The sequence below is a fragment of the Rhododendron vialii genome, chromosome 10a (assembly GCF_030253575.1).
Source record: "Rhododendron vialii isolate Sample 1 chromosome 10a, ASM3025357v1".
Lineage (NCBI taxonomy): Eukaryota > Viridiplantae > Streptophyta > Magnoliopsida > Ericales > Ericaceae > Rhododendron > Rhododendron vialii.
Window position 1 is genome coordinate 32,017,791 of NC_080566.1, and position 21,396 is coordinate 32,039,186.

The 21,396-nt window shown below is 36.7% G+C and overlaps 1 protein-coding gene across 1 annotated transcript; it reads left to right on the plus strand.

Moving 5' to 3' along the window:
- The first annotated feature begins 607 nt into the window (after positions 1-607).
- On the plus strand, positions 608-11,863 carry LOC131302433 (MICOS complex subunit MIC60, mitochondrial). The gene is made up of 12 exons (XM_058329089.1): positions 608-1,040; positions 1,218-1,281; positions 1,862-2,551; positions 2,763-2,864; positions 3,032-3,184; positions 4,859-4,936; positions 5,411-5,503; positions 5,586-5,705; positions 6,598-6,675; positions 8,358-8,537; positions 11,219-11,320; positions 11,413-11,863. Exons 1-12 carry the CDS (start codon positions 1,030-1,032, stop codon positions 11,644-11,646), a joined length of 1,905 nt encoding a protein of 634 aa, XP_058185072.1. The 5' UTR covers positions 608-1,029; the 3' UTR covers positions 11,647-11,863.
- Positions 11,864-21,396: the final 9,533 nt, after the last annotated feature.

Here is a 21,396-nt window from a genome sequence, read left to right on the forward strand (position 1 = left end):
TCGTTGCAATTTACAACGACCTTGAGTTAGCGTCTTGGAAAACGCTAGGTTGAAGTTCACTGCGTCTTTTTGAGTCTCTTGACTCACCACACCGGCGTCGATTTTCTGGCCAGTGCTAATGCCACGACTTGTTATGGTTATTGTCTAATCTATCCTTGGTTAGTAGTAAATGGGGAATCTTTCTCGTTCTCTGTCCCAATTCGTTTCAGTAGATTCTAAAACAACAACTCAATCGTGCCTTCACTTCAATTCAACGCTATCAACACTCGTTTCTTCTTTTCTTCCACCACAACCGTAATCAAATTCATCTCATCCTCCTCTGTTCTCTCACTAGAAACCCAAATCCCCATCTGATCTCCATTAATTCCTCCGTACATGAATCTGTACCCAAAATCCCTCCGTATACCAAATGCATGCATAACATGCCTATTATTCAAAGACCACCGGTAAGTTTTGTCATTTAACACAAAGTGTAACATTTTTCGCAAAATCTCTCTCTCTCTCTCTGCATATCAAAATTGGCATGAAATCCAACGCCTTATTTGGTGGTGTCCAGGAATCTGCCTATAAAGAAATTAGAAATTGAATCAGAGTGTACCAACAAGGAGTAATTGGAAAGATTGATAGCAAAGGAAAGAGAAGTGGGTTTGCAGGAACATGAGACAAATCAAGTCGTCGAACAGAGAGAGAGAAAGAGAGTTAAGGGTATTTCTGGAAGACTAGATGAAAATTTGTAAAGTTTCGTGGCATTAAAGGAAATGGTCGTGGCATTAGCAGTGGCCTACAATAAAATGTTTTTTTTTTTTGAAAGAGGCCTACAATACGTAAAATGTAATGTGGGGAAATTCACAAGGTTCTCCCTCGATCGCCGTAGCTTCAGGGCTCGGGCAGTAAAAGCCTCGATTTATCGGCAAAACTCTCTCTCTCTCTCTCTCTCCCCTCAACCCTTTCACGAAGCAACAACACCAGAGAATCACTCCCTCGTACCCACAAAAATCTCGCTTCAATCTTCACTGAATCCCTAACAGCATGTTGCGGAGGTACTGTTATCGTCACATACCCTTAATACAATTGCAATTGTTTTTGTATGAGTGGCATGCGTGTTAGACAGCCTGCGCTGTCATTCGTTGATCTTCGTTAGGGTTCTGGCATTCTCTATTTGCCCCCATTATGTTTCATGAATTTCTGTTGCAGTGATGAACTATTGGTTTTCGCAGGTCGATTTTGGAGATATCGTCCCGTCAATCCTTGAGAAGAAATCCTGCTAGGATTGCAGCTCAGGCATGTCACCCTATCTCATCTTTTGGAAGGACTAATGTGATTTTCTCATGTGTACATAGAACTGCATTTACCATTTTTTTTTTACGGTTGGAAAAAGTGGAGGGGACATGTCTAGTGATCATTATTCTATTATATGCAAAGCCGCAAAATAGTGGGACTGATCGCGAGTAAGCAAAAGCTAGACCCTATATGGCCCCAAACCCTAACGAGATGGTGGGCAATTGGCACTTGATGGTGTAGGACTGCGGGTGCAAACAATCCGAGCCGAGCCGAGCTTTGTAGTATTCGAGCTCGGCTAGTTTGTAAACAAGTTGAGCGCCAAGCACAGTTCATTTACTAAACAAGCCAAGCCTATCCAAACGAGCTGAGCCGAGTTTTAGAGTGTTGAGCTTAGCTCGTTTGCTACACGAGCTTGAGCTCGGCTCGATACTAGCCGACATTCTATGCTAGTTCTTGCTGCTGCTGTTTTTTGTAATTATCTTGTTCTATATGAACACAAGTTTGTACTCCAGATAATACAGAAGCAATCCTATCGGTCTTGTCACAACGTTTTTTTTATGATCCTATCTTTCTTGTGCAGATACCACCCTATATTTCTTGTAGGAAGCAATACTCTGTTGCATCTGAGCAAAATGCACCCCAAGGGTCTGGTTCAACAGGCAAGCCACCTGAGTCAGGGAGTTCTTTGCCAAAGATAATCGTTGGAACTCTCACGCTTGGGGCTGTTCTCATGACAGCTTATCATTTGAATCAGCGATCTATAGAAGGGCGGCGTAGTATTCTTGAGTCGCTTAAAGTTGGCACTAAAGATCCTGTGGAATTGTCAAAGAGTAATAAAGATTTGAAGGAAGACGGAGTTTTGAGGGACAAAAATGTGATGTCCAGTATTCAAGAGTCAGGTGGAAGTCCAAATATGGAGCCTGCTGGAAAAGACAATGTAACTCATTCAGATCTCCCTCACCCTGATGATTTGAGTAAACACAAAGAAAGCCAATTTCAGGTAAATGATGAACCTCAATCGACACCTAAAGAAGATGTAGCACCTGTACAAGAGAAAGAGTTGCCTACAGTGACATCTGATGATGAATCTAAAACTCCCGGAGCATCTCTTGAATCGACGCTTGACATGAAACCAGAAGTGAAATCTACTATAGAGCAGCATGAGACAGTTGAAAACACACCCATTCTTCCCCAGGGTAACACAGTAGTTGAAGAAAATGAGATGAAATCAATATCAATACGGCAACAAACTGCTAAAGACATGCCAGAGGTACAAATCAATCTTTCTCTCTCTTTCTCTCTCTCGCGGCGTAAGTCAGCATTGTTAGTTGTAGTTAGTGAGGTTTGAACACCTGTGAAATGCATCGTACACGGTGCCTACCACTTAACTACCACTCCACTTGCGGGTATATATTTCTGTCACCAAAGGTTTAATTCAATGGTGTATTATTTACGGCTATTATTGGGATATTCATTTGCAGGCGCATGGTGATGGTGTGGAACAACCAAAGTCCCTCCTAAATGAATATAACTTAGGAGATAAGGTTGAAGAAACCATTTCTACTTTATCTGAAAAACATAAGGTTAGTGGTTTCATTCTTTTGGGAAGATTAATAGGTCATTTTTTAAAGACCTGCTACCATACCCTACTTTATAGTTTATATGCACCAACTGTTTGATAATTCATGCTTATGTTCCTGGGGTACAAAAGGCTTATGCATCTTTAATTGTTGGTTTCCTGAAACTGAAGGATTTGGTTGATGCAATTGAAGATTCCAATGATGCTTACTTATCCAAGGATGGAAAACTGGTTGTTGATTTCCTACAAGCTATTCATGCAGCTGAGAAAAGGCAAGCAGAGTTGGATGCTCATATTTTCGCGGAAGAAAAGAGAAAGATGAAGGTTTGATTGTTGGTTATCTACTTATCTCTACAAAAAGAAATTTAAATTTTTGACTCTGTAATAATTGGTTTATAGTAAAATTGTCTTTAATGATACAATGGAGGCTTGGACAATCATCTGAGGCAACCTCACAATAATTAAAAGATGACCCACACACTCACCAACTGCACCAGTTGAGATGAATTTGCCACCTCCAGATCAGATTCTCAGTTGTAAGAACCTTTCCTATGCAGTGCAAACTGCAGAAAGAAAGTGACCTTAGAAGGGGCCTTCATGCCCACACCCCTATCCCAAGGGAAAAGAAGCCTAACATAACCCTCCAAAGCCTCATAAAAATGTTTGGCAGCGAATGGCCCGGACTTAGATATCATCCATCTGATAGCATCCTTTCCATCCTCTGAGGAACAGCATAAAATTTCTCAAGAAGATGTCATAGCTGCCCCATCTCCCAATCTTTCATCAGTTGGGAACAACATAGGCTTTCAGTATCTCCCTTTGAATTTATGCTCCAATAGTGTAGTTGTGGGTGGGGCCTTTGTTCTCATCGCATCCCGAAACCTTAACTGCTTGTAGTTGCTTCCTAGTTTGCCCTAAGTGAGCTATATTAGGATAATCCTCATCTAAACTCCCCTTTCCGTGGCACAGATGGTGTCAATTGTCACCTCCCGCAATACCCATGAGCTGAACATGTCTTGAGAAAATATTGCTCCACTGCAAGTACCTTTGTCATGGACTTATGCATAGGATTTTGAAAGGCTTTTGTTTACCATTTTATATACATGTATGTTTTGCGCCAACTTTTCTAGTTTTTTGAAAACCCAAAAAAGGAATTTGGGAGATCAATGCAGCTTCAATCCTCTTCAATAATAGTGTTTACCCGTGAAGCTTATTTTTCGGTATTTTGCAGGCTCTTCCTTGCAGCATTGTAATACATGGAAAAATGACTTGTTAAATTGGAAAAAGATGAGAAATATTCTTTACTTATTAAAGCTTTTTAAATTGGAAAAAGACGAGAAATATTCTTTACTTATTAAAGCTTTACATACATGCCTGCGTTGCACTACCTATTATCGCTGAATAAATAACCAAGGAATGGAACCTGGACATAAATGAAACTTCAATCGTTTTCACTTTTATCATCTAAGTCCAAAGCTTGATATTTTACAGACTGCCTTCTAGCATTGTATTACACGGGATATTGGCCTGTCAAAATGAGATGTGCACGAGGAAATATTCTTTACTTAAGTAAAGCATTCTACCTCTGGATGAGTTTCTCAGAGATCTAATGGAGTTGACACCAACTTGGAAGAAAACATATTTCATGTTTTCACTGAGATTTATCTTATTGCACAAAACCCCATTGGATTAGTAACGATGAAATGAGCTTCAAAAGTTTCTTGGCTAAAGAAACCTAAAGAAGAAAGCAGACTGAAAGCCTGGAATTATGTGTAGAGAAGATTTCCTGTTTTGTTCGTAATTTTGGGCTCCCAGCAAATTTCATGGTGTCTATCTTCTCGTTTATGGGCATTTTGGTATTTGCAATAATCCTAGATATTCAGTAACTTTATACCTTCAGTTTTTGATATTATTCAACAAATTCAAATATTTCTATATGATGGAACAATATACTGAAAGATTGCTCTATTTTTTCCAATATTTTATGACCTAATTCAGGAGAAGTATGAAAAGGAACTCAAGGATGCTAGGGCAAGGGAGCTTATGTATGCTGAAGAGACAGCCATTATGGACAAGGTTACATGTTTATTTGCTCTTCTGCTCTTGTATTACTTTTGTGTTTGGTCACCGTGTTTGCCTTCTGCATTTATGGGAATCCAAGTTTACTAGACAGCTGTGCTGTTCATGCTTTGAATTTACTACCACTTTAGTTATACACTGAAAGCTAATTGTGGTTTGAGTTGCTTAAAGATGTTTTTCCTCTGAGCTTTGTTTTTTGTATAAGTTCTCTCTTGTTGGCTTACTAAATTAAGAGACCAGTTGCTTGAACCCCTTACAATTAATTAGAAATTCTGATAAATATATCTGGAACAAAAAATTAATTTTCTATTATGCTGAACAGTAATCTAACCTCCAAACTAACGGAGATTCTTTCACTAATTGATCATCTTGATCTCTCTATTGCCCTTAAAGGAATGCAGAATTGTTCACCGGCTTGGTTTTTTAGGATATTATTCTGTCGTCAAGAGTGTAATACTGAATCCATTTCAGGAACTAAATAGAGAAAGAGTGAGAGCTACTGCTGCTCTCAAGTCACTTAGAGAAGAACTAGAAGATAAACTTAGGATCGAGCTTGAGCAGAAGGTGAAGTTTGGTTCCTTGACAATGTTTTCTGCCAGAAATTACAACTAGGAAATTGTAGTTTAAGTTGTATTTTAAATGACAGGAAACTGAAGCAGAATCCAGGTTGAAGAATGTCCAGGAGCTATCAAAAGCAGAATTGGCTGCAGCTATCGCAAGTGAGAAGGCATCCCTGATTGAAAAGATGGCAGAAGCAAATCTTCATGTACGATATTTGTTGAAGTTTCTTTTCCCCCATATAGTTGCCCTCATGTGAGTTGTAGACCTCATATTCAGCCACAACCCATCTGGTCCATTGGAAGTACTGATTTTGAAATTGAAGATTGATGAAATTTTATCATAACTTCTTGAATATTTCCTAACGCAGGATTGAACATAGGAATGAGTTTTGCAAAAAAATCCCTATCAGTGTTATGCAGTAAAACCACTTGCTTTTGAGCATAATAAGTTTCAGAAAATGTTTGTGGACCATGGATATTGAAGTACAACCACTTGCTTTGGACCATGGATAGGTTTGAAAGAAATATCCATGGACGAGTTCAATTTCCCTATATTGTGCTGCTGTGCAATAATCATGCGCATTTATAAGAAGCATTTCCTTCGTCATATTGTATTTCCTGCTCTTGATAGTTTGTAGTATAGGAGTACATATCAGATAGTTAATGGCATCAACAGATATGACCTTTTGTGGCTTTTGGAATGTACTTTAAAGCTAATCTATATTGTATCTTGGAGTAATGCATCACATAAATATATGAAAAATGAACTGCACTTTAATTTATCAGACCTGAAATAATAAGTGGTGAAATTTGCACATTAATTTAACAGTAGATATGAAGGAATAAATTATCAAATGGAAGGTGGGACAACCCTGGAGCCTGAGATCGACATGGACAACACCCATACAATAGAAAATGATGTAAGATTATAAGAACTTCATAGTTTGTCAAATAACCGGATTTTGAAATTTGGACAAACTTATATAATACTGAGAATGGCAGAAATCCATCTTGTAATCTGAGAAGTTTCCAAATTGGTGTCAATCCTTGGTTTAATGAGTTTTGCTAAATGCTTATACTGTTAAGGTTGTTTTGTAGATAAATGCTTTGTGCATGGCATTCTACGCACGTTCCGAAGAGGCTCGCCAGAGTCACTCTGTTCACAAGCTTGCTTTGGTAAGTACTATCATTATTTTCTGATAGAGACTGCGATACGGACGTGATGGGTTGTAATCAAGTCAGTCGTTATTGTTCCCATTGGTTGTGGTATCTAAGGATCATAAGCTATTTAATTTAACAAAAAGAGTATATGGGTGGAACCAGCAAGCCTTGGCTCCTGCCTCCAGCTATACAAAGTTAGCTTTCTGGTAAAATGGAATTTTTATTACACATACATGTCTAAGATGTTTGGCTCTCAGCTTTGACATGGAAAATAAACAATCTATGAATTTTTCATCAGGCCAATAGTAGGAGGGCCACCCAAGATCACTGAGGGCCTAGCAGATTTTCCTTAGAGGGACCGAGTTTGATCGAATCTGCGGGATTTGACAATGTAGGTTTACTCGTGCAACATGTGGATTGCCCATGGGTGGGCATGCTTGAACATAATCCATCACTCTTAGAAACACAGTACTCTAGTAGTGACCAGTGGGTAATGTTGTAGGTATCAGCTGATAGGGGACTATTTTGAGGGGTTTGGTTTTACCAAACTAATATGGATTTAGAAGATCAAGATCTTTGTCAACACCAAGGAGGTGCTTGTAATTCCTAGGTTATTTGGACTTTGTTTTACGAGTATAAATGCTAATATGCTCCTCTACAAGCAAGTATTGCAATTTATAAGTAGGCTACCAATCAAATAGTTTCTCTACTGATTTTTATTCCTTTCAATGGTGAGATGGTAGTCAAATTTGGTCACGAATTGAGGAGATGGCATTTAAGCTTTTGGGTGAGACTCTTGTTCCTTTCAATATTGAGATTGCATTCAACGCTTTTAGGTGGGATTTCTGAAAGGCCTTTAGAGTGATTCAAAGTTCTCTGTCATCCCCACTCATTTTATTTCCAGCCGCACCAACAGCCATAATCGCTTTTCCATATCTTAGATTTAGCCATGAACATTATGCCTTTGTCCTCTATACAAGATCAGTATTGTCAGTTGTGCAGAAAATGATTCGACCAATGTCTCTAGACACTTGCGGTTGTTCATTTCTTATATGAGTTCTGTGGTTGTTGGGAAATCATGTATTCAAGTACAGTGTTTAAATTTTGTTCCCTTTCACTTGGAACACTGTTTATTATTGGCCCAGAATTTAAATTGAAGTATGGCATGTGGCATGCCACATTGTTGATTTGAGTGAACAGCCTTTTGGAACAAACCAATTCAGGTATTGCAGAATTCGGATAAGTTTTTTTTGGGGGGTTACGAACTAATACGATATATATGTCTTATGCATGATTGGATATTTGCTTATATTGAGATCCTTCCCTAATGGGATCTGTCAGTCACGCGTGCTCGCACACACATAAATAAAGTAAAATAACAAAAAAAAACAATAAAGTTGGTATGTATTTATGTACAACAAAAATAAAAAAATAAACAGTACCAGGAGGGGGAAAAAGATTCTGTCAAATCCCTATATTGGAAAGATATGAATTATAACTTTTTAGTTAATGAGAATCAAGAGGGAAAATGGACGCCCTTTATGTTGATTATTTAATAATATTGTCTGATTTGATTTCTTTTGTTAGTTAATACAATTTTTAAAACCCTTAACAACCCTTTTATTCTGTTTCTTTTGTTTCTCCTGCTTTTTTATGTTTTGTGGAGAGTCTTATCATTATGTGCTTGCGGCCTGCAGGGAGCACTTGCATTGGAAGATGCATTATCTCAAGGGCTACCTATTGAGAAAGAAATACACGCTTTGCACACTTATCTTGAAGGCGATGCTAAAGATCCTCTTTTGGATTTGGTTCTGTCATCAATTCCTAAAGAAACACAGAGCAAGGGCACGGATACTATATTGCAATTGAAGCATAAGGCAAGCTTTTTAGTTGTTTGCTATGCTTAATCTTCTCATATTTGTTCTCATACTACATTCTTTGTGTATTAGTGTTCGTTATTGTCAAAGAGCATTGACTGTAGCCCTTGTCTGTTTGGGGTAACAGATAAGAGGTCCATAATTACCCTTTGGCCGCGTGCGGGCCGGGGTAGATATAGTCTGTATGGTAGGTGTTTTTTCTTTTCCTTTGGAGGATTCTGTGGGTTGTTTTCTCTGAGGTTTTACAGTGCAAATCAACTGGGGATAGATTTACCATTTCAAGTCCTTTTTGGAGATATGCTTGTGAGAGGTATAAATTCTGGAGAAAGGCAGTGAAGACAAAATATGGTTGGCTGTTGGGGTGATTGGACTGTTTTGGAAGTTCCTATGTCTCATGGGAGAGGATTTGGAAGAGTATTTGGCTAATTTGGGGAAGGGATGTGATGTTAAGTGCGGGCATCATTGGTAATGTGAAGATGAGGTGCTGGAGAGATATTTTCCCTCCCTTTTTGTTCCTTCTACTTGAAGTCTAAAAAGAAGCCTCGCTGGCAAAAGATGCTTCGTAGATGGTGTCTTTTGGGATGTTGGATTGAGGTGGAATTACTAAGATTGGGAAGTGGACCGACTTCATAATCTCTTGGAGTGGGTGTGTCCTGGCCTTAGCATATTGATGTATCCACCGCCTGGGTATGAGCACCTGGACATGATATGAATTCTGAAATGCTGTAAAATTTTAGGGCATTGAGGTCCTAAAATTTAGAATGGGATTCTAAGAACAAAAAGGAAATTTCTGTCCTACATCTTTGTTAAAGGCTAGAAAATAGTCTTTTTGTTTGAAATTTGAGCTTCTTCATAAAGGATCAAGTTTTCAATTTATGGGAAGGCATTATATCTTGAGTTTATCATACCATAGTTTGACCTTTCGGTATAAGTAGAGATAGCATTTTGTTGACGTAAAGGGTGGCTTGGCTGAACAATAAGGCTTGCCGTTGGTGGTGTTAAAGCATCCAACTCAAAACCAATTGGCAACAAGGGGAGAGGCCGCCCAGGCACATATACTAGTTTGTGAGGTTATAATTAACCAATGTGGGATAAGCTCTAACACTCCCCTACACATGCGACCTTTGACTCGCACGTGGAGAGATAAACAACGGATCTATAACATATGGATCACAACAAACAACAAAACAAGGTCCACTAAAGGCACAAACAGTCAAGTGAGTCTTGTCCAAAAGCCTCCGAAAACCTAGCTTTGATACCATGTTGAAGCATCCAACTCAAAACCAATTGGAGATGAATGGAGCGGCCGCCCAGACACATATACTAGTTTTGGAAGTTATAGTTAAGCAATGTGAGACAAGCTCTAACATGTACCATAGGTTCTTGTCACAGAAACCACCTCTCCAGGAATGGGGTTAAGGATGCACACATATTAGCATCCCTAGACCCCCTCCTCTAGAGGGAGACGGATACCCATTTAAAGGGTGGCTTGGCCAAGCAGAATGGCGTCATGTTGTCATCCCCGGTGGTGTGGGATCAAGTCATGGAAACCTCTCCTGGAATAAGGAGCCACTGCTTGGGGAAGAATCCATTATAGTTGGAGCTTCTTGCACTAAGTTGCCTCTTTTAGGAATGTGGTAGGGCGTCTTGGGACAAGGTGAGTTGTTTTGTTTCCTCAGCATCATGTTGGGCCTATTGATGATGTAGACGTAGTCTCAAGCTGCTGCCTGCATCGATACGGATGATGAAGGTTTTTTTTTTGATAAGTAAATAATTTTATTACCAAAAAGGATTAAGGCAATGCTGTCCTGTATACAAAAAATGGCCACTAAAACAAAAAGGCCCTATGGATGATGAAGGTTATGAATATTCATGAGGAATGAGTTGGTCTTTTGTTTCATGCTTCAGGTGCCTGATTGGGTGACAACTCTTGCCTTTAGTGGCTTTTTATCTTTTTTCATTTGGTAAGCTGTTGGCAAATTTCGGAAATCAAATAGGTTGGGAGAACTTTTAGGGTTTACAGTCCATTTCATTGAGGAACTCACTCGGTGTGCACACACAACGAATGATTGTGCGCTCAAACATTTGGTAGTGGAAGTCAAAATTCCATTTCTTCTAGCACTTCTGCGGTTATAAATGGAGGGGAAAGTGATGATGAACTGATTAAGAAGGTATTTGCGAGTCTCACTTCATGTGAATGATTATCGCACTTGGCGGCTAATGAACAAACTCGGCCTGAAGTTCCATAAGTAGGAGTATTATTAGAAAATTATCTGTGTGATGGACCTACTTTGTTCTTGTGAAAGGCCATTTTGCGGTGTTGTGGTAGGAAGCTTGGCCTGCTATGCATAAGAATGTGGGCTCAAGTACGAGTTAATTCGTGCAAACTATGCCAAAGGTTTAGTTTTTATCCCTCTAGTTTATTTTCCTTGTACAAAAACAAAACCAAAAAAACAAAAAGGAAGAAAAGTCTTCATCCACCTTCCTTTATTTCGATGAAAAGCTTACACTGGATTTTGTTGGCTGTCTTTGCCTCTACTGCTCAAGGGGATGGAGCATTTGAATGCGTGACCTTATTGTTTTCTTTTGCTCAACTTACCTAGTGCCTGTGTTTCAAAGCATAATAACACCAGTATAAAAACAGAAACTTGGTTTTTATCTGAACTCGGTTATTTTTGCAGTTTGATACCTTAAAAGGGACGCTGCGGCACTTCAGCCTGATACCGCCTGGCGGCGGCGGCATTCTGACCCATTCTTTGGCTCATGTTGCGTCCTCATTGAAGGTGCATTTACGAGTGCTATATGTCCAGATAGAGTTTTGTAATGCATGATTACAAACTGAGTAAGCGTTTTTCCGCGCTGCTTGTAAGTGCAGGTTAACGAGGCTGACCAATCTGGTGATGGGATCGAATCTCTTATAAACAGAGTGGAGAGCCTCCTAGCAGAAGGAAAGCTATCCGAAGCAGCAGATTCTCTTGAGAATGGTGTCAAGGGCACACAAGCGGCAGAAGTTATTAATGATTGGCTGAGGCAAGTGAGAAACAGGGCCATCACTGAGCAAGCTTTAACCTTCGTACGGGCCTACGCTACTGCCATCAGCCTTACTTAACACTCCTCTAACTTTTTATAAGCCAAGTTGGACCGTCTCTTTCCTGGCTGATGACATGAAATCCATTTGATTGATGCAGTGGCGGTTTAGTATACAGATGAGGTAGTGTATTCCGGAATTATGTCAATGAACATCATAGAAACCTGGATCGAGCCTTTTTGAACGAGTTTATACCTTTATAGATTTTGTTAGCAATTGCAGCACCTTTTTTCCTCCCTGTTTTGCAATGTGCTGGACTTCCAGTATTATTCTTGAGGAGTTCTTTTGATGTATTAACAGTCTCAGTTAAGTCACTAGAATTGGAGGGGGATATTGATGGAGCAGCCTGGGTGGAGACTGGGAAATATGTTATTTCCTTGGAAGTTCTTACTAATTTTCTCTCTTTCCTTCTTTTCTTTTTCATTTTTCAAAAGTTAAGAAGAGAGAAAAGTGTAAGTTGAAATGTTGAATGATACCAAAATAAGGTATCCCTAGTGAACAGCTACTCAACAGATGTAGGTGGTAACTGTAGCTCAAGTTAGTTTAGAGAGGCTCTATTAAGGGGAGAAGGACTTTTACTTTTATGCACGCTATCTAAAATGACTAAAACACTCATTTGCCTAGCCTGGTATTTAAGTGGTCTAAGAAATTTCAGATACTTTTTTTTAATCCAAAATTTCAGATACTTATTTCGGCATGCACTGCTGCTTTTTTTTTTTTTAAGGAACTTTGTGTTCAAATTGTCAATACCAAAAAAATATCTCTATCGGTGATCCTGCTTGTTTGGTTTTGGTTTTAAGCGAGGTTTTTGAAAGTAATGAATGAAAAAGAGATAGATAGAGAAAATTTATTAGAGATCATGCCTAAAGGTTTTGAGATCCCAAAACGAACAAGGCCGCATGTGAACTTTCATATGTCTTTAAACTCTCACTTGATTGGATGAATGAGAAAATACACCGAGATACCAAAAATACAGACATCACTGTTCTTCGGTACGGAGGATTTGAGTGGATAATTTTTCTGGGAGGTGCTCCACCAATATGGCCATTCCTTGCCCAATTGATACTTGAAATTAGGAAAAATCTGTTAAAATTGAATCTGAATTGGCTGCAAGCCTGCAATGGACTTGAGTAATGGGAATAGGTTGTCCTTTGTGTTGTTGAAGTTGATTGTCAAGGAAACGATGACAAAGGCAAGTTAGCAGATTCTTGACCTGAGATGAGGTGGCTATTGTAAAACAGTTGGAATGAGTTATTATGACAAACAAGCAAGTAGCAACTACTAAAACTAGCCTCCTTTTTGTGATAATGCACGGTGTCCCGGATCAACCTATGTCCACCTCGGACTAAGCACTGCAACACTTCTCACATAGCCTTTTCACACGCGCGTAAGCGGGTGAAGTGAACCTAAAGAGTTGCTGACAAGAAAAATAAAACCTTAAACCTTAGATGAAAGTAAACCATCAAGTCCCAAGCATGTAAAGACCACCAGGATAACCGCTTGAGGTTAATTATCCTTTTGTTTTGTTCCAATTGATTTCATTTATGTTGGATTTGGATCTGATTTGTGAAGAGAAAGAGAAAAAGAAAAAGAAAGACAAAACTAATTTTTTTCTTTTCAGAACTAAGACTCTGACAAAAAGGTCAACTTTCTTGGTTTAGCAGAATTTGGTTGTGGTACAAATCCAATTTGATTCAACACATTACAAATGAAAATTGGAGATATTTTATTCCTTTTTTAATGGCATCTATCCTTGGAAAGAAAGGCAACCTGAGTGTCATTAGAGCATCAGCAGTGGAATAAGCAAATGTGAATAATCAAAACATGCCACATCAGATTTTGATTATCCATTTAGAGGTTACTAAAGTTAACAACGTCAAATCCCACATTGGTTATTTTTTGCCCATAATCAAAACCAATGGGCCCTCAAAACTTTTTTCTTTCATTTCACGGATACTCTTTGAAAAAAAGGGTTTTTGAAGGAAAAAAAAATAGTTTTTCAAAAAACACACTTTGTTCACTTAAAAACTATAAATACAATTTTGAGAAATTTTGAAAGAATTGTATTTACACAAATAATTTTGAAATTTTAAAAACTATAAATACAGTTTTTTAAAAACAGATTTTGTGTAAAAAACAATTTTCTATAAAAGAGTTTTGAAATTTTTAAAACAGTTTTTTGAAAAACACACTTTATTTACTTACAGTTTTTAAAATTTTTGAAAAAATTATTTTTTGTAAATAAAAATGTTTTAAAAAAAAACAGAAAAAAAATCTAAAAGTTACAATTTTTTAAAATTATTTTTTGAAAACATTGTTGAGAGAGAGAGAGAGAATGTTTTTGTGTAATGTTGGTGTACTTGGTTAAGAGATAAAATTTGGTTATTGACAAAATATTGCTAGTTTTGATTATTGAAGAGCCAAAATTTGATGAGTTGTTAAGAGGTTGCTAGATTTGGTTATTCCAATGTGAGCACTTTTTTGATCTAAGAGCATCCACAGTGGAATAAGCAAAACAAAAAATTGTTAAAGTTAGCAATGTTAGATCAAAAAAGTGCTCACATTGGAATAACCAAATCTAGCAACCTCTTAACAACTCATCAAATTTTGGCTCTTCAATAATCAAAACTAGCAATATGTTGTCAATAACCAAATTTTATCTCTTAATCAAGTACACCAACATTACATAAAAACATTCTCTCTCTCTCTCTCTCTCTCTCTCTCTCTCTCTCTCTCTCACAACAATGTTTTCAAAAAATAATTTTAAAAAATTGTAACTTTTAGATTTTTTTTCTGTTTTTTTTTTTCAGAAACCTTTTTATTTACAAAAAACAATTTTTTCAAAAATTTTAAAAACTGTAAGTAAATAAAGTGTGTTTTTCAAAAAACTGTTTTTAAAATTTCAAAACTCTTTTATAGAAAATTGTTTTTTACACAAAATCTGTTTTTAAAAAACTATATTTATAGTTTTTAAAATTTCAAAATTATTTGTGTAAATACAATTCTTTCAAAATTTCTCAAAATTGTATTTATAGTTTTTAAGTGAACAAAGTGTGTTTTTTGAAAAACTGTTTTTTGCTTCGAAAAACTATTTTTTTTCCCTTCAAAAACCCTTTTTTTCAAAGAGTATGTGTGAAATGAAGGAAAAAAGTTTTGAGGGCCCATTGGTTTTGATTATGGGCAAAAAATAACCAATGTGGGATTTGACGTTGTTAACTTTAGTAATCTCTAAATGGATAATCAAAATATGATGTGACATGTTTTGATTATTCTTCACATATGCTTATTCCACTGCTGATGCTCTAACATTGCTAACTTTAACAATTTTTGTTTTGCTTATTCCACTATGGATGCTCTTAGAGGGGTCCAATCTCTTATGTCCCGAAAACTCATGTGCCTCTGTGCCGAGAGATTTTCCAGCCGTTGGATTGTGTGATTTTTGTTTGTGTTTTAAATCCAACAGTTAGAAAATCTCTCAGCGCAGAGGCACATGAGTTTTCAGCACAGAGTATCCTCTCCCATCGTAAGATTTAGGTTCAACTCCTCTCCAATTTGGGTTTAGACTGTAAAGTACAATTTCGAGCACGAAATTAGTTGGATTTGCCCACAGAGATTTTACTTTTCAATTCGATCCAATTATACAGAGATATTACTTTTCTTAACAGGTAGACAAATTTTGGGCTTTCGGTTTACAGAAATGATTCTCACACAGAGAATTTTGCACATATCTTGCACATGTATTTTTGTGGGGCTCATATCGGGGTTTCACAAAATGATCCGAATCGCTCATTTTTTTTAAAATATTTTTTGGAGGATTCTTGTAAAAAATCAGCTCCTACGAATATCGGTAAGGTCTTTCTCAGAAATCATAGGGCGAATTATTCTATTTTGCCCTAGGAATTTTGAGAAAGCCCTTACCGATATCAGTTGGAGTTGATTTTTTACAGGAACCCTCCAACAAATATTTTAAAAAATATGAGTGATTCGAATCATTTTGTGGGACTCCGATATGGACCCCACAAAAATGTATGTGCAAGAAATGTGTAAAATTATCTGTGCAAGCAGCACAGTTGTTCAGTTTATAATAAGAAGTATTGATGTGTCAAGTGCTAGGAACTGCCCCCCGAAATTGAAAGGAGGGGAGCTCACAAGAGTATGGACCGGGATCCTCTCTAAGCACTTGGTCTTTCATGAATCCACTTAGATTGGACCGGGAGCTAGAATTTACATGGAGGGAAGGCCGCAACTTAGAACCTGTAATTCTACATATTCAAATGGTTGTTTGAATTTTTAAGTTTACCTTACATGTAGTGTGAAATTCAAGCATAAAATCGAAGGGGTAATAAAGGAAAATGACGGCTCAAGACGTGTTTTGATAATTAATACCCGCCAAGAACAAGCTAAGAACATTTGTTAATGCTGAAAATGTCCTCAGCGGGTATTAATTATCAAAACATGTCTTAGACCGTCATTTTCCCGGATAATATTCTGGAAAATATAGTCACTCTGTATGCATATAGTACTTGGCAAAACATGCATATAAACATTGAAGGAAGTAATTGTTTTCCATATACACAGCACTTTTTATTTTATTTTTTAAGTTTGAAGGGGTTGATATGCAGGGCCGGTCCTGACTTTCGGGGGCCTAAAACGAATATTAAAGATAAGGTCCTTTTATGGACTACTATTATAAAGGGTATCAAAGTAGGAGGGGCCCCCAAAATTTGTAATTTTTTCAGGGGCTTAAAGCGACCACACCTCGAGTTTTAGCTTAGAGCCGGCTCCATCAATGTAGTATATTATGAATATTTAATGTGCATTTTACATACATATAGGGCGATTCTAGCAAGGTTGGGGCTGGACCGGCAGCTCACCCTTGCACTTTCCTATGTCCCTATAGACCATCAACCACCCAAAAATTATGTTCATCAGATATCGATTGATACATTTTTAGAACACATTTACGTTGTGGAAAACATTTTCGATTCCGTGTTTTCCCAAAAAAAAAAAAAAATCCCACTTTTTGCAACAAAAATGAGTTTCTTGAACATATCTATCGACATCGAATGAACATAATTTTTGGCATGATTAATGGTCTCGACAAGTTCTAATAATGAACAATTTCGATCATTAAAATTAATCTAGAAAGGACTCACAAAGTAGTTTTATAGGACCGACAAGCCCCACAAAGGGACTGGCGAGCAGTGCCGGCCCCGACATTTGAATTGCCCAAGCCCGACCTCAAGCTTGGTTGCCCGATTATTATTAAGTCATAAAAAATTTAAAAAAAATCAAGGTCACAATTTGCTTTTAGTTTGAATTCTATCAAAAAATTAAAATTAGAATGGAATTCGGGTTATGGTGCTTTAGCATGATTCGATTCAAAGAAAAAACATGATGGGTTTCTATTTATTTTAACTTTCATTTTTTTTATTTTCTTATTTTGATCATTGTTCTATATTTAATGATAAATTGAAAAAAAAAAATTATGGACCAACTCGAAAAAATACAAACCTGACTTTAAAAATGGTTAATTTTTTTATTGAAGTTTTTTAAATTGGTGAGTTCTGTGTATATAGTAGATACATATACATGTATATTTTTCATATTTGCACACATCACTATGTGAGTATGCGAATGCAAGTAGTTGTTTCTTCTTCTTCTTTTTTTGGAGGAGTTTGCCACGTTCCGTTAAGGTTCTTATTTTTTAAATACTTATTTTCTGTTTTATGAGACATGTCATTCTCTCACAATACATCAAATTTAATTTAAAAAATAAATACTTATTTTAGTAAGTGGAACACACCCTAATTATTGATGTAGAAGAAGTATCTTCCAAAATAAAAAATGTACACCAACAACAAATGACCCTTCACTTCTTAACAAATCATAAATACGTACACTTGAGGAAACTTAAGTATGCCATACTAACCAACAAATCAGCACAATCTTTTATGCTATGTTTCGGTCCAAAAAAATATATATACGTATTTATATTTACATGAATTTTTTTTTTTTGGTTGCCCTAGCTTGAGGGGTTGCCCAAGTCGACGGGCTTGCGGGCTTACCCGGGGCCGGCCCTGCTGGCGAGTATCCAAATCCCAATAATATATTATGAGTTTCGAGAGGCGAAAGTGACATGATAATCCCAGCTATTGTGGTAAAGAATAAACAAATAATGACAGCTTGCACTGTGGAAAAGGTGATTAGAGTTGTGAAAATAAAAATAATGGTGCGACATTTTCATATATAAATGGCAGAAATAGGGACAATTTGGAGAAGTCAAGACACATGCCCTTTAACTAATACTCTAGAAAACAAAGGTTTCCTTATTATTTTCCATTTGCCTGGATAGCAATTTGGTCAATTAGTATCTTACTCGTATATACAACAATAACAATAGTACCCATGTAATCTCCAATCGAGGGGTATGAGTAGAAGGGACTTGAGACAGACTCAACTATAGAGAGAGAGAGAGAGAGAGAGAGAGAGGAGAGAGGGGCAATTATTAAGGTTGTTTAGGAGTATTATATTTCTCAGAATGAAGGTTTAGATAGCTGGTACAGAGTCTCAATCATTCCCCATATGCCCAGAATTCTCATTACCCACTAATCATGAAAAGAAAAGAAAATTCACACAATTTGTCCCTACCTTTCAAGGTTAATAATTTGAGTACTTCTAATTGTGGTGTAACTTGGACTAAAGACATGTGAAATATAACTATCTTCTAACCTATTTTAGAGACGTTTTGACAGAGAGATTAATTGTCCGGTGCTTCTAGAGCATTGCTCCCAGCGATTCTTCCCACCACACATAATTGTAGAGTCAATGTACTTTTAGATAAGCACCACAGTAATGTGCGGTGGGAAGAGGAGAGCTGCTGGAGCGATGCTTTAGTAGCATTGGATGAGTTTCCGATTGCGAAGCGTTCTATGGCTTGAGTACGAATTATCGGGGGGAATTAATCCCTTTGAAATGGATTTAACTTGTCTACTGATAAATTTTCTCGACGCGATAGCTGGGTTTTTTTTTACTAGGTATGATAACATGACATCTCACCGATTTCTTTATTAAAAAAATTTGTTTTGAAAAAAAAAGTTGTTAAAATTGTCAAAACAAATACAGTAAGTTTTTTGAACCAAAACTTTAAGCTCTATGTTTGGGTGGTGGATTTGTGGAACAATTTATGATGAAAAAGAAATCGATAAAACAAATGAGGCAAAAACTATGGCTCCACCTTGGTTTTTTTTTTTTTTTGTTGCCTTTCACCATACAAGTACAAAACATTAACTCTAAGAAAGGGCAATAAAAATTACAAAGGACGTAATAAATTGTACATCAAATAAGGTGTTTAGTTTTTTGTTTTTTTTTTTGGAATTTTTGGTTTTTGTCCTTATTCAAAAAATTTTTTTGCATTTGTTAGTTTTGCGTCAAGTTTTGTGGATTATTGGTTGGTCTTGACAAGAGTAATTGGGAAAAAAAAAATTATGACTTTTAGTCAAATATTTTAAAAAATATCCAAGATAAAGCCCAAACCAGCTTTTTGGACTTTCACTTGGATATTTTCCGGAATATTTGGGTTAAAATCATAATTTTTTACTTTTCTGATTCCCCTCGATGAGACGAACCAATAATTCATAAAAGTTTGACACAAAAATAACAATTGCAATTTTTTTTTTGAATAAGGATAAAAAAATTGAAAAAAAAAACCTTGTGAAACAGGAGCTAAATCTCTTGGGCCATTCCCCTAGGCCCCGCACCAATATCTGTCCTCATACATGGAAAAACTTTTCAATTTACAAAATGGAGTTTTGTGCAGCTATTAACGATGCATCTACTATTAAACTCTAACGGGGGTTTGGTCAAGCGACTCTAGTGGGCATGAGAACGCAATAAGTGATTATTTTCTGTGAGGTCATGTGTTCAGATTTCATGGAAGCTAAACATTTCAAACATTGGTGCCATTGGAGGATTTGCGTTGGTCGTTAACTTCGGAGCCCCGAAATCAGTTGAAGTGCGCACAAACTGACTTGGACATCCGGTTATCAAAAGAAGAAGCAATCTTGCATTTTTTTTTTTTGGAATTATTGACTAATAAGAGACCATACATGTGGGTTCATTTTGGTCATTGACTATAAATGAGATATACTTTAATTAGTTTAATTCTAGTGTGCAAAAGAACGTGGTCTGCTATAAAATCCAATTTGTTTATACACCAGGCTGATTAGGTGTACCTTACTGTGAATGTATTGTCAATCTCTCATTTCCCAACAGCAAACAAAGGTTTATTCTTACACTTTTGCCCCAAAATATCATTAATTTGTTCTTTTTAATCCCTAAATTAGTTACTATTTGGTCTATCACATCCTTTAAGCTTCTTATTTCAATTTGTAAAAGCCCAATTGATTACATCCGTTCATGTGATCATTGATGGAAATGCATTACATCGTTACCAATAGCTAGTCATTTATGGAAAAACAAACTTTTCGCTATGAAATCAATCATACATGAAATGCAAACAAAACCCAACATAAAACCTCCATCTTTTCTAAATGAGAAACGATTCAATGCTCATGATAGCATTGGCGCAATTCTCCTTTCACATCCACCTCCTCCTCTACCTCGATCATGTGTGGCGTATAGCCGGGAATTAGAACTAGTGGGGGCATAATATAAATACAAACTTTAAGAAAAAAAATTTGTAGTAAATGATCTGACAATATGAGTTTTCTTAATTGAAAACACTAGCGATTGAAAAATGGCATATTCATCAAGCCACATTAGAGTTAATTAAAATTTTCATAAAAAAATAATAACATTTTCATAATAAAATTACTAGCTAAACTACCGTAGTCGTGAACAAAAGTTACTAAAATAATACTTTACAACATTGAAAACGAGAAAGTAAGCTAGTTGGATACTACGACCTAAAATGAAGGGAAAAAAGCCCATTTAGCACTTTTTTGTATTTTAGCACTTTTAAAAAACTAGGCTTGAGTCACAGTTAGCATATATATAATCCTTGTCATGATTAATCGCTTGGATGACTTGTTTTGCATCACCTTCCACAATGATCTTAGAAAAATTCCATTCCAGAGCTTTCGCTAATGCTAAAAGGAAACTCATAGCTTCAATAACGTGGGGAGATGAAACCCCTAGGAATGGGTCCATTACCACACCAATTACACACCCTCTAAGTCCCAAGAGAGAATCCAATGACGTTTAATCTGTTGACCTTATTTACGCTGAATGATTTTAATAGAGCTCTTCAGCAAGATCGGGAACTTAAGGGATGTGATAAATCATTTTTATAGTTTAAGGACCAAATAGAAAAAAAATTATTACAGTTTATGGGATAAGAGTGTAATTAACCAGCAAACATAGGCATACACAAATACATTAGCTGCCAACCACTTCTACACGAGAGAGAGAGAGAGAGAGAGAGAGAGAGGTGACGTTCAAGTCAACTCAATTTTCCCAGTTTGGCTTGGCTCAGCTTGAATCTAGGTTTTGCATTACTGTATTACAGGAGTATTTGATTTTGGTTTCATTCTAGCATCTGGACGTCTGAATTTTTCTTTAAATGTCACACAAAGAATCCTAAAAAGAGACATTCAGAATTCAGATGTTAACGAAGAGAACTCCCGAATTTGTAATTCTGATCTTCTATCAAATTTTTATTTCCTCAATTTTGCCAACCGCTTTTTAACTCGTATCTTTTCTTTCGTAGCTGGATGTCTGGACCAATTTACTTAAAACTCAATTAGTTTC